The sequence below is a fragment of the Anticarsia gemmatalis genome, chromosome 28 (genome assembly GCF_050436995.1).
Source record: "Anticarsia gemmatalis isolate Benzon Research Colony breed Stoneville strain chromosome 28, ilAntGemm2 primary, whole genome shotgun sequence".
Lineage (NCBI taxonomy): Eukaryota > Metazoa > Arthropoda > Insecta > Lepidoptera > Erebidae > Anticarsia > Anticarsia gemmatalis.
The window spans coordinates 3,368,984-3,383,685 of NC_134772.1; the positions used below are offsets into that span (position 1 = coordinate 3,368,984).

At 35.2% G+C, this 14,702-nt stretch overlaps 1 protein-coding gene across 4 annotated transcripts in view; it reads right to left on the minus strand.

The window, feature by feature from the left end:
* Positions 1-6,796: 6,796 nt before the first annotated feature.
* Positions 6,797-14,702, minus strand: part of LOC142984759 (uncharacterized) — a 93,705-nt gene continuing 85,799 nt past the window's right edge. For all 4 annotated transcript variants that reach the window (XM_076132541.1, XM_076132542.1, XM_076132538.1 and 1 more), the window contains one exon: positions 6,797-14,528. In XM_076132541.1, the coding sequence (XP_075988656.1) occupies positions 14,413-14,528 (116 nt within the window). In that variant the 3' untranslated portion in view covers positions 6,797-14,412. The remainder of the gene's footprint in view (positions 14,529-14,702) is intronic.

Here is a 14,702-nt window from a genome sequence, read left to right on the forward strand (position 1 = left end):
TTTCGGAAGGCACGTTAAATTGTGGGTCCCGGCTGTCATTTTCGAAGATCTTTGACAGTCGTTAACAGTAGTCAGAAGCTTGAAAGTCTGACAACCAGTCTTATCGAAGGGTATCGTGTTATCCCAGGTAACTGGGTTGCGGAGGTCAGATAGGCAGTCGCTCCATGTAAAACACTGATATTCAGCTGCATCCGGTAAGACTGGAAGCCGACTCCAACATAGCTTGGAAGAAAGGCTAAGCTGATATATATATAGTCACTTTTAATAAATGTTGAAACTGTATAGTGAAGACAAAACACTGTATAACTAATCAGAGATTAGCTTTATTAGTAAGACAATTAGTGTCTTACTTTTTGTAACTAAAGTACATGAAATTGTGAAAGAATAAAATAAATTATTTGTATACATAAAAATTGTGTTATTTTATTTAATAACATCATCCATTTATAATCTTAGTAACGTAATAAATACGAAAGTTTGTATATTAGGTCGGGGAAAGTCTTTTCGCATTATACCTAGTATGTATGAACTTGTAATAAAATCTCTTTGGCTTCAAGAATCACAAATAAGTACACGGTTCATTAGGTTTCTTTCAGTGAGCTCATGGGGTACCCAAATATCGAGCTTTTTTGTGTAGAGAAAAGATTTTATTACAAGTTCATACATACTGTAATGCGAAAAGACTTTTTACCCGACCTAATATTTGCAACAAATATATATGCAATAAAGATGTAGAATAATTGCCCTTGGTTTTATTTATGTACAAAAGTCCAATTTACATACATTTTCAATGAAACAAATACTCAAAAAACCGTACAAGAGCGACTCAGACTCGCGCACGAAGGGTTCCGTACCAAAAAATAGGAAAAATCACGTTCATTGTATAGGGATCGCCCTTTATATATCTACATATATTTTTTCTATTTTTAGTATTTGTTGTTATAGCGGCAACGGAAATACATCATTTCTGAAAATTTCAGCTTTCTAGCTATCACGGTTTATGAGATACAGCCTGGAGACAGACAGACAGACAGACAGCGGAGGCTCAGTAATAGGGTCCCGTTTTACCTTTTGGGTACGGAACCATAAAAAAGACTTCATAGGTATACTTGTAGCGTATAAAGTAAATTAACACTTAGAATATTTTAACTACTTGTGTTCGTTACTGCGACCGCCGCCGCCGCCGCTATCTAGAGCGCTCATATCTTTGTAGAACTGTTAGGTTACATGAAATGACATAGTGATCTATCAACGCACAGCCCAAACCGCTGGACGGATCGGCCTGAAATTTGGCATGCAGGTAGATGTTATAACGTGGGCATACGCTAAGAAAGGGGTTTGATCAACCCCCAAGGGGGAAAAGATCAGCTTTCTAGCTATCACGGTTTATGAGATACAGCCTGGAGACAGACAGACAGCGGCGCCCCGTAAACGGAACTTTAAAAACCGAAAATAAAATTAGTCACTTAATACCACTTTTTCAAAATGCAATTTCACTGAGCACGCATATTCGCTAGCTCATTACCTGCTGTTCCCACAGCCGTGTTACAGTACAAAGGTACTCACCACGAGTGACCAATAAGTGCCAAACAACAGATTAGCGAGATATGTCACGCGCGACAAGACTTTTGTCGTGTTGACACTAAAAGTATGGTTATATGTGTTTTGTCACGTTTTTTAAAGGGTGTTTATAAGCTGCGTGATGTTGTAGAAAGATTTTTGCTTAAATATATTAAGTAAAATAAAGATTTGTGTACCGATAGAACGGGATTACTTTTGAATATAGTTACTTAAAAATGGAAAGAAATGGGCATGTCTAAGGTCAATTTACACTATTTGAAATGCGTCAATTTTATTCAAAGCGATATTTAGTACCAAGAACGAGAAAATTGAACTCGTCGCTAGCTTTTTATGCGAGCTATTTATTTATTTCTTTAATCAAAATAACTCCATTTTACGGTATATAATTCAATGTAAAATGTTCCAATATAAAAATCTCAAGATTTCATATTGGCGGAGGTATATTCAATTCAAAATTTCGAACATTTGTGACCCGGCTTATGCAGCTGACGATGGCCTGTTTAATACAGCTTCTATATTTTGGAAATACACAGAATCAATCATTATGATCTAGATCAGTGGTTCCCAACCAGTGGTCCGTGGAAGTCAATATATGGACTTTTAAATTTACAGGATAATTATTGCACTTCAATTTTAATATACTAGTTTATATAGTGGTCCCTGCTAACAAGAATAATAATAAAAGTGGTCCCGGACTAAGAAAAGGTTGGGAGCCCCTGATCTAGATAAATCTTGCATGTCAAGGTTCTTTATTGAGTTGTCAGACTATAGAAAGTAGGGATAATTACTTAATAATACACGAACAAACCTTGCTAGCGTCTAAATTACCTATAGTTCAATTATAATATTGAAGTGCATTAAACGGGAATTCTAAACGCTACAAACAGTATACCGGAACTGAATTCTAGTAAATACATAATTACTTTACAGAAATAGGTCATAAATATGGGATCTAGATTTACTCTACCCTTATTTCCAGTGTCTAACACTTTCGAATAAGGGCCTAGATTTATGTACTAGCTTAACATTTCCCCGCGACTTCGTCCGCGTGGTTTTTGACTTACGACAGAATTTTTTAAAACTTTCATCCCCTATTTTCTTCCCTTGGGAGTAGAATTGATCAAATCCGCGGATGCCTTTACAGGCTGTGAAACCAGTTATATATTTTGCCCACGACGGGCTATTGTTAAAAAATTATACAAAAATGTAAGGATCATTGACTAAGCCCCGGTTTTTAAGGTACGTTTAGGGGCAATTTATCTATTCAATTGCGTTTAAACTCATAACAAAACGCTATAAAATAGATAAACTACCGCTAAATGTACTCAGAAACCGGGCATTAGTTATCCGACGCCTTATATATAAGAAAAATTGAAGTCTTCTTTATTTACTCTCAATGCAACACATAACGAAAAAGATTTGACCTTTTGCTATGAACACTTTACCTTACTCGAGAATCGAACTCACGCCCTCAATTCACGACTATTTGCACCACAAAATACAGTCACTATTGAACATACATCTCACGTGCAACAACTAATATAAGTTTTATTCAAAAGTAAGATAATTGCCGTCGCGTGCCCTCAATCAGAGCAATCAACGCACAAATATATTTTGACAGACATAATTGAATGCTACGTGCAATTTAACGGGAGGGAGAGGTGAGAGGGCGATTTAAATGAGCGGAGAGGGGAGCGAAGCGGGGAGCGGGGCGAAAGAGGTCTCGAGAAAGATCTACTTTGACTAGCTTTTACCCGCGACTTCGTCCGCCACCTGAATTTTCCCATGGGAATGCGTCAATTTCCCGGTGTAAAAAGTAGCCTATGTCCTTTCTCGGGTATCAAAATATTTCCATACCAAATTTCATGCAAATTGGTTCAGTAGTTTAGGCGTGATTGAGTAACAGACAGACAGAGTTACTTTCGCATTTATAGTATTAGTATGGATTACTTCCCGATTAAAACAGAACTAGTGATAGATTTAGTTGTAGTCAAAGATATCAGGTCGGGGAAAAGTCTTTTCGCATTATAGTATGTATGAACTTGTAATAAAATCTTATCTCTACACAAAAAAGCTCGATATTTTGGTACCTCACGAGCTCACTGAAAGAAACCTAATGAACCGTGTACTCATTTGTGATTCTTGAAGCCAAAGAGATTTTATTACAAGTTTTTACGTCAAAGCCCGGAGACGCTCAGTTAAAATACCACTATAAGTACGGTTACCCATCCATAAAATTACCTCGCCAAGGGTTGCTTAACCTCGTTTACTGGCCGGCGACCGCAACTGGCTATACTTACATTTTATTCTTGGGGTAATTTCTACCTTCTGCAGCAGCTCTCCGCCGCCGCCGCTATCTAGAACGCTCATATTTTCTCAATTTACGATATGTTTAACACTTTAACCTAACCGAAAATTTTTAACACAATAGTGTTCGGTAACACATATGTTTATCCTTTGCAGCACCTACCATACGGTCCAAGCACCACCATAGGGTCACCCATCCATAAAATGACCTCGCCTAGTGTTCGGATTCTTCTATTTAATAAAATAATATTATAGTAATTGTAGTAAGTAGTAGTACTATTACATCCACTATAATAACTGTTATTGGTTTGCGTATTCTCTGTTAAAATGAAAATAAATTAATGAAAAATAAGACACCCGTTCATTTTATAATGGAAGAATCCGAATATATTTCATCTCATCATTTCATCTAACCTAACCGTTCCGCAAAGATATGAGCGTTCTAGATAGCGGCGGCGGCGGCGGTCGCAGTAACGAACCAAACTAGTTAGAGTATTCTACGTGTTAATTTACTTCATACGCTATTAATACATCATCATAGCTTTATGCATGCAAAGTCAGCCCGATCGGTCTAAAATTGACAAAATTTCACACAAACTTTCATCCCCTATTTTATCCCCTTGGGAGTAGAATTGATCAAACCCCTTTCTTAGCGGACGCCTACGTTATAACATCTACCTGCATGCCAAATTTCAGCCCGATCCGTCCAGTGGTTTGGGCTGTGCGTTGATAGATCACTATGTCAGTCATTTCATCAACCTAACCGTTCCACAAAGATATGAGCGTTCTAGATAGCGGCGGCGGCGGTCGCAGTAACGAACCAAACTAATTAAAGTATTCTAAGTGTCAATTTACTTTATACGCTACCAGTATACCTATTAAGTCTTTTAGGGTTCCGTACCCAAAACGTAAGACCGGACCCATTTACTAAGCCTCCGCTGTCTGTCTGTCTCCAGGCTGTATCTCATAAACCGTGATAGCTAGAAAGCTGAAATTTTCAGAAATTATGTATTTTCCGTTGCCGCTATAACAACAAATGCTTAAAATAAAAAAAAGTGTTTGCTTTCGTTGTAGTAAAAAATATCTATATTTGAAGTAAATAAATAAATTATTTTGAATTTACAGCACAGTTTATTTACCGACTGTTTTATCGATTCTTACTAACTAGATCAGTAAAAGGATGTTTTATTAAAAAAACACAAGTTACAGCTCACTATAAGTTTCGCAATGCATGAAACTTGCATAATAAAAATAATACCTACGAGAAATATTCATCGTACAAACTTACCTCCCCTTCTTTCTCAACTCGCTCCGCTTATGCCATCCCCGCTCCGCTCGTCACTATACCCCCGGCCTTATCCTAAGGGTTGTTACAGACTATCCCACACACAGTATAATCATGTTTATGAAGCGTTTATTCTTATACTCGCCATTTTAAGTAATTCACTTACATTTCATTGATGTTCATAATTGTGTTGATGATTTTATTTCGTAGATGAGTGCTTTTGTTAGCTTGTATTGATTTTCTCAGGCAAAGACGTGGGATGTTTACTGAGAAGTTTTGTTAGAATTATTTCAGTAGTCATAATAAGTATGTGATACCTCGATTTCGTGTACATCGAAAAGAATTACCTAAACGCTATTATTAAATTTATTTTCTATAAAAATATTTCGAGTCTTGGATCAAAACATCTAGAATTTGTTTGTCCCTTAGGCGTTCGCTTAGGAATATTTATTTTATATTCTTTCGACTGGGAACTATAAATGAACCCATGATACCTAGGTTTTTACAATATGTATTATAAAAATATCTCAATTTCTGCGTCAAATGGTCACCAGCTTCAAATAAATAGGTTTCAAAGACCTATTTGCTCTTAAACGTAAAGTAATCTTAAATAATCCTAAAATATTGTTGACTTTTTCATTAGATACATTTCGTAGAGCTTTCTCGTCGCTATCAAAGAACTAGTCCCTAAAAAATAGCCCCACACATTCCCACCACGTAATAAACACAATTACACAACAAAACACCCAAAACATTATTCAAAGAATCAAATTACTAATCCACCATTTTATTTTTAATAGGCGACTTTAGTCATTGTTCAAGAGCTTAGTTCCGCTACTCGCCGCGTGGCAGCGCGCGTGTCGCTCCTCAAATTTCTTAGGGGTGAAATTGGGTATTGTTTTCTTGCTTTTGTCAAAAGGGTGGTTTGACGTTGAGAAGTGCTTGGGGTGAAGATATCCATCCGTTTTAAAATGCTTGAGTTAAAGACAGTGACGGAAGTTGAAATTGCTTTCGTTTTGTTTTTAGTGTTGAGTGTCTGAAGGGTTTTGTGAGTGACTTCCTTGGCCATTAGGAAGAGCTAAGGGCCCGTTTATATGACGTGGATAGTCGTACTAAATCTAGGGGAAAGTTTTATATACGATTTTTTTATAGACTCCTATGGGATTAATTTGTTTTGTCCCGGGAGAGTTATTTCATGTAAATGATGGACTCAAATTAGAACAAATCTCATATAACATGCGTTAGAGCCGTGTGTTTGCTTATACTAGGTATCAATCCCGATGCAAGGGGTGCTTTAGTTTACAGCGAGATGAATTAATTCCTATATTAGTTTTTCCAAAGTGAGATTAATTCGTTGTTAAATTAATTACAATAACATATAGATAACTAGCTGACCCGGCAGACGTTGTTCTGCCATATAAAAAAAAGTGGCACTTAGGGGTATGAAAAATAGATGTTGGCCGATTCTCAGACCTACTCAATATGCTCACAAAATTTCATGAGAATCGGTCAGGCCGTTTCGGAGGAGGATGGCAACGAAAGCTGTGACGCGAGAATTGTATATATTAGATAGACGGACAGCCTTAGACAATATTAAGTAGTACATACAAATAAAACATCAAAGTTAAGAGAAATTATATATATTTCATTATATTTTCAAGATCGCACGGCGTCTAAGTCACTCGCACAATAGATCACAATATCAAACTCACACAGTCTGTCTAATAAATAAATATTGCTACATTTTTACAAAAGCCTTTACAACTAGAGAGTACAGCGATTTTTTATACAAATATCATTGTTTCCACCAAAAAAATATGTCATCAAAATCGGTTCAGAAACAACCAAAGTACTAGGGCACAAACATAAATAATATATAAGGTCGAATTGACAAACCTCCTTTTCTGAAAGTGGTTGAAAATATATCTTTTCGCTACAAAACATCATTTTTTTATTATTAGCACACAAAATTAAATTCATTATAAAACATATTTATTAAAGATTGATTTAAATACAAAAAAAAATTAAAGATCATTAATACAAAAAATATTTCTTATATGTTGTAAATAAATTTCTAAGCAATTGAAATGTACGATTCATACAAATAAAATTTCATTTCATACAGACATACATTGCATGGATACTGAAACATAGGTAAGAAATAATGTTTCAAAAACTATAGTAGTAAACACTGCAAAAAAATCTCAGTCTTTTTAAACTCTATAAATACTTTTGTATAAAAAATCGCTGTTTTTAGAAAAATATGACTGTTCCGTTCATATTAAGTTTTTATTATTTATATTAACATAAACACGTCTTATATATGTATCTGGTTTTTAATATATTAAAAACAAATAATTATCGTTATAGGCCTTGATTTCAAAACAAATATCGTCCAAACTCCAAAACATCCTTGAATTTTATTAAATACTAGCTGACCCGGCAAACGTTGTTTTGCCATAAAAATTAAATAAAAAAAACATTGTCCAGCGGACAAAATTGTGAATCTAAACCATTCTCAGATCCCCTTGAACACACACAAAAAATTTCATCAAAATCGGTCCAGTCGTTTAAGAGAAGTTCAGTGACATACACACTTACAGAAGAATTATATATATAAAGATATAATATCAAGTCTTGCTACACACAAATTCGATTCGGCATTAATCAGCGTATCCGGGCGGCAAAACCGAATATGTGTAGATGAACTACGGCACAAACCGAACAAGTGAGTCGAGTCGGTTTTGTTGTTCGATAAATATTGCCGAACCGAATATGTGTGTAGCTTTATACTTATTTATATAAAAAGCCCAAGATGGACAGTCCCTAATAAAAATAACACTCGAATCTGTCCCTAAACACACCAGTTATATATCTCATAGCTGACCCGCGCAATTTCGCTTGCGTCACATAATAGAGAACGGGTCAAAATTTTCCCCGTTTTGTAACATTTTTCACTGGTACCCAGCTCCTATTGGTCGTAGCGTGATGATGTAGCCTAAAGCCTTCCTCGATAAATGGACTATCCAACACTGAAAGAATTTTTAAAATCGGACCAGTAGTTCCTGAGATTAGCGCGTTCAAACAAACAATCAAACAAACAAACTCTTCAGCTTTACAATATTAGTATAGATTATTTTCGTTTTATAAAAAAGAAAACAAAATTACTTATTGACACTTTTCTGCACATATATTAAAAACCAGATACATACAATTCGTAAAAAAATAAAGCAAATATATCACCGTTATTAAATTATAATATTAATTACATAAAAACTGCGACATTTTCATTGTATAATAATAATAATTAATAATACATATTATTTAGAAACCATTAGATTTTAGCCTCGATTATGACACAACATAAAATGCATTATTATTCGTGTATAATAGTACTTTTACATATTATTAATTGATATCTGAGGTTAAGCTACGCTTGCCGAGTTGTTCTTTAGATAGGTGACCATATTAAACATACTTAGTTTCTCCGTGTTTCGGAAGACACGTTAAAATGTTGGTCCCGGCTGTCATTTTCAAAGACCTTTGACAGTCGTTAACAGTAGTCAGAAGCTTGAAAGTCTGACAACCAGTCTTACCGTAAGGTATCGTGTTATAACCCAGGTAACTGGGTCGTGGAGGTCAGATAGGCAGTCGCTCCATGTAAAATACTGGTATTCAGTTGCATTTAGTGGAAAGTCCGACCAAATATATATGTAAAAGCACTATGTACATATATTTTCGCATTCCTAATTTTAATAATAATAATACCTAATATTCCGAATCGCTACCACGTCTACCAATGAGAGGTTTTTTTTACCTATTATTACTTTTTTAGGTTATATAATTTTTTTAAATAATATTTTTTTTTGTTCTAATCGCTGCCTAATCGATACAGATACGTGTAAGTATTTAAATATTAAATTAAAATTTGATTTTTCATTTTGAGAAAACTTAGGCCTTGAATCACTTTGACCAATTTTTCGAAATTTTTTTTTTTGTATTTAATATTTAAATACTCACATAAAAGTCTTTAATTCAGAAGAAATAACTTAGTTATAGTATTTATTTTTCAATTATACAAAAAATAAATATAACTAGTGCTATACAGTCATTGTTCAAATGTTGCCATATACCAGCTTTTTAAGCGGATATAATACACGAAATAATAAAAGTGTATTCTTAAGCAGTATTTAATCTAATATTTTAGAATGGCAACACATTATGTTTTTATATTTAGGTTACGTTACACCACAATACGTCAAAACTTCTTGAAATAGATCAATTAATACCGGGAAAAGACCCTTGCCCAGCAGTGGGACAACCAAAAAAATATCAGATTTTTTTATTCATTATCTAGTTATTTTTACTATGTTTAACGTATGGAATTAAACTTTACGAGTCCGAAAATCGTCGTTTAAGTTCTATTACCACGTGAGTAATTTTTAGCAACTTTTCAGGAGAGACAAATTTCAATTTCGTTTTTCGATGGTCTAGCCAATGACATCAAAACTGCCAAAAAATTACTTACGTGGTGATAGAACTAACGCCGGCTCCACGCTCCTCGCGGGGACTTTTACAAACATGACCTTTGACTCTACGCCAACGCTCGCGATCTGACGGGACAAAAGCAGTACAACGTTGGTACGAGCGTTAGGGCCAACATGTGGAGCTGGCCTTAAACGACAATATAGCAACAAACCGCAGCTGCGTAAAAGGCGAAGCATAAAAATAAGAGACATACGCGGAGTGCGTGTGACGGAGACGTAACAACGACGTGCTTACGTTCCCTCACACGCACTCCGCGTATACGTCTACTGTATTTATTTCACCTTTTATAGCCAGTTGCATTCACCGGTCGGTAAACGATCTGTTTTTTAAACAACCCTTGGCACGGTCATTCCATAGATTGGACTGCATACTGGTATTTGAATTGAGTCTCCGCGCTTCAGACGTTAATATCTGTCGTAAAAGTCTGTGCTCACCTGTCGGTAAACGATCTGTGTGTTAAGCAACCCTTGGCGCGGTCATTCCACAGATGGGTGACAGCAAAGTGGTATTTGAACTGAGTATCTGTCGTAAAAGTGGGTCCCGGTTGTTGTCAATTAAGATAACAGTCGTTAAGCCATGTCAAAGGCCTTAAACAACTTTGACACGAGGTTGACCACTATCCATACGTTAAATTAAAATAAATAGCTTGAGATTTTGATTCTTGGCTTGAACAACTTTGACACTAGGTTGACCACTAACCATACGATAAAATAAAAGCTTTTAATTTTTTTGGCGTAACGTAACCAAAACCAAACACAAGTAATTTAAAACTTCCCTTACATTTTAATATTACATATTTTACAATCGTACAGTAACATTCGTGACAACTTATATATTTCGATAGTCATGTCCGAATTTCTGTACCCTTCTCTGATTGGTGTAGAGGCTATGACGTCACAGTTCATGAAATAATCAGGATTTTGCTCACTCGTGCGACACTATAAACAAAGTCCTGCACAGTTGGCTGGTTTAAAGGAATTTTCGTAGGGTTAGTTATTTTTTGTATTTTATCATAATTTCTTTGTAATTTTAGGTCTTTTTTTAGTTAATTTGTTAATTGTGCGTTCGCTATTATCGGTATATTTGTATTTCAAGTACAGTTTTTTAACTTAAATTTAATAGTAAAATAAATTGATGTTTTTACGATTATTTTTTAAAATTATACCATACACATACAGACTAGCGTATATAACAAAAGTATTAAGAAATAAATGCTTTGTAACTAATTCATATTTAGTTTTTATACAAAAGTTTGTTCTTTTTGAGATCAGCCACCGTTTTTGGGATCAGTACACTTCTATTTTGAAAAATATTTCATAATAATATAAAACTTTTATCATTACGCCTTGTTGCCATGGGAGATAAGCAGAGACAATATAAATAAGGTTTTCGTCCATTCGCTGTATAATTCAACGAGTACTCTCAGTAGTTGATGAATAAATATAATAGAAATGTACCAAAAAATATCATTAAAAATTATTTTGTTCAAAATAAATTGTACTATTTTTGTGTCAAATATTTTAAAGTGTTTAATAATACTGATCATTATTGTTAAAAAAGAAAATAAAAATACTCCGGCTATTACAAACGTGCGAACTAAGTCATGTCATAATATCGGAGTCTCTCGCTCGCACTTACACTTTACTATATTTATTTATTTAATAGACAACTCCCGCACTAAAAATTGCTAATGTGTCGCGGGTACTTTTACAAACATACAAACAACGGACACAAAGTAAAACCAGACCCAAAACAATTTTTGTGGATCGCACAAATATTTGTCCCGTGTGGGAAACGAACCCACGACCTCCCGACGTAATAGTAGCGTGGATATCTATGATCCTATGATTATTTTGATTATGGCGTAGTTCGCACGTTTGTAATAACAACGAGTATAATATATTTTGAATAATATAGGTCGGAGAAAATGTCTATTTGCTATTGTACTGGTATGATTCCTCTCTTTCTAACATATAAGAAATCACATAAGAGTAAGAGAGAAAAAAGATTTTTAAGATTGAGTTAGTAGTGTTTTTTAGTTCTTTCAAATGTACTTATATTATTATATACAGGGTCTTATGTATATATTTGTTTAATTGTACATTGTTACTCGATGAAACAGATAGTTTGACAACTTAATAGAAAGTCTTGGCACTTGCCAACGAGGCCGTGCTTCGGAGGGCACGTTAAAAGTCGGTCCCGGTTGTTCTCAATTAAGATAACAGTCGTTAAAACATGTCAATAGCCTTACGAGCGGTTTGAATAACTTTGACACTAGGTTGACCACTAACCATACGATAAATAGATAACCGCATTGTAAATTTTAAAAGCGCGTTTTTATTAAAGCAGAGAGGAGTATATTGGACGTCACCAATTAAATTGCTTCTACTGATGCGGAGTGGAATTTTCGAGCACTGTGATTGGTCAATTAGCATTGAGATTATTCCCAACGAGGGTAGACGACAAACAGGCGGCTGGTTGTAAAAACCATAGCCCCTTGACCGCATGTTTTTGACTAAATCTTTCTGCACAGATTTTCTATCAGATCGAAATGAGCGGGTCCGAGATATTGGCTCGCGAGGATGCTCGCTCAGTCAGGATCCTTCTATTCTTCACAAATATTGCTTTTATGAGCATTATTATCAAACGCGGGTGTTGATAGGTTTGACTACGATAGTCCCTTTTAATATTCATATTAACTATCTTACTAAGAAACCTCGTGTAAGGTCTGATTAGTTATACAGTGTAGTCACTTAGAAATTAAAAACTGTTTATGAGTGAAAAAAAAACTCCCGCACTAAGAATTGCTCTTGTGTCGCGGGGACTTTTACAAACATACAAACAACGGACACAAAGTACAACCAGACACTAAACTACTATTTGTAGATCGCACCAATAATTGATCCGCGTGGGAATCAAACGCACTCCCGACGCAATGGTGGCGGCGCGGCGACCTTTACCACTGGGCCACGGAGGCAGTCAAAATGAAAGTGTTATAACCCAGGGAACTGGGTTGTGGAGGTCAGATAGGCAGTCGCTCCAAGTAAAATACTGGTATTCAGCTGCATCCGGTGATACTGGAAGCCGACTACAACATAGTTGGAAGAAAGGCTAGACTGATGATATAAGTGACAAAACACTGTATAATTAAAATTAGAGCTTACACAACGTTTTTTTAATTAGATAGTTTTTAATTACTTATAAATACGTTCGTTTCTTAATTCATTGCCTTTTGATACATTACTTAATAACGATATTATAATAATCGAGATTTATTATTTATAACTAAAATAATAGTCTGTTTTAAAGACATATTTACATCAATAATTAAAACTACGGCTATAAGAATCAGACACTTAGAATGAAAATTAGATTTTTTTAAATAAAATTCCATTTCTTGGTTTCTTTTTTTGATTCTAGTTATTGCTATTTATGTAATAAGGAGCGACAGTATTGCCATCTATCGAGCACAATATCAAACTTCAAGTAGTTATGTTTAAATAACAAACTGTCATCTATAAAGCACAAAATGATGACTTTTAAATTATAATTATTCTTTACCTATTATATGAAGAGCCATATCATTTTAATTGCAACATTAAGGACTTCGCATTTTTAAAATATCCTAACCTATCTGCTGAATAGTGGCAGTTAATAAATGTAAATAACTGTAAATATTCCAGCTGACAAGCTATCTTATAGATATTTAGAGGTGGTGAAACCTCTAAGTATTTACGTCAAATTATCATTTCTCGTGTCTGATTCTCGTCGCCGTATAAAGGACTAGCAACACGTTTATACTTGCACATACCACCGATCGTTTCCACTCTATACATCGAGATAAACATCGAGAAATTACTTGAGCTCGACACTCAAGAAAAAATCGAGAATATTTCTCGAGACTTTACTTTTGCCACTTTTATGTAATAGAATAGCTAGAGATACCCCAAGGGACAAACGCCAGCGAAATCGAGGTAACAGTGCAACGTTGCCTGACTTCGCTCGACATTTCACTCGTCGCTACGGTCATAAGTTGAGTGATGTCGCGAGATATATCAAGCGAAATCTGCTTCTAGAAAGCTTGCTACACACATATTCGGTTCGGTATAATCGGCCTAGCCGAGCAAAACCGAACAAGTGTAGATGAACTACGGCACAAGCCGAACAAGTGAGTCGAGTCGGTTTTGTTGTTCGATAAATATTGCCGAAGCGAATATGTGTGTAGCAAGCTTTACAAACCAAATATATGGGACACTAGCTGACCCGGCAAACGTTGTTTTGCCATGTAAATTAAAAAAATATATATATTGTCACTTAGGGGTATGAAAAATAGATGTTGGCCGATTCTCAGACCTACTCAATATGCTCACAAAATTTCATGAAAATCGGTCAAGCCGTTTCGAAGGAGTATGGCAACGAAAACTGTGACGCGAGAATTTTGTTTTTTTTTTGTGAATCTAAACCATTCTCAGATCCCCTTGAACACACACAAAAATTTTCAGCAAAATCGGTCCAGTCGTTTAAGAAAAGTTCAGTGACAGTTGTCCCCTAGAGTATTCTTTGCTGTATATACTGTGAATTTAAATCTCTGAAGATCTCAAAATCATACTTTTAACTACACCTATTCTTCTATCAGCAAAGAGTGGTTGAAACAAACTTTATCTTGCGTCTCGCTCTCTCTCGTGTGTGTTTTAGAGTGGCGTCTCTTTCCTCCATTGAAATGCGTTAGTTTTGACAGCTGGGTTCGCTGAACTCGCGCTGGCTGCTAAAGCTACGCCCGTTCGACGGATGTTCGCGGCTGCGTTATCTGAAACAAGGAGACATGTTTAAGACCATAGTACGCCATCTACTTAGAAGATTCAGAACTAAAATATACAGAATGTTATTATAACTCATTTTGCTAAATTTTACATGTAAAAATAGATTCTAATGACAAAGAACTTTACAAACTTTTATTCGATTGCTAAAAACAATTATAAAA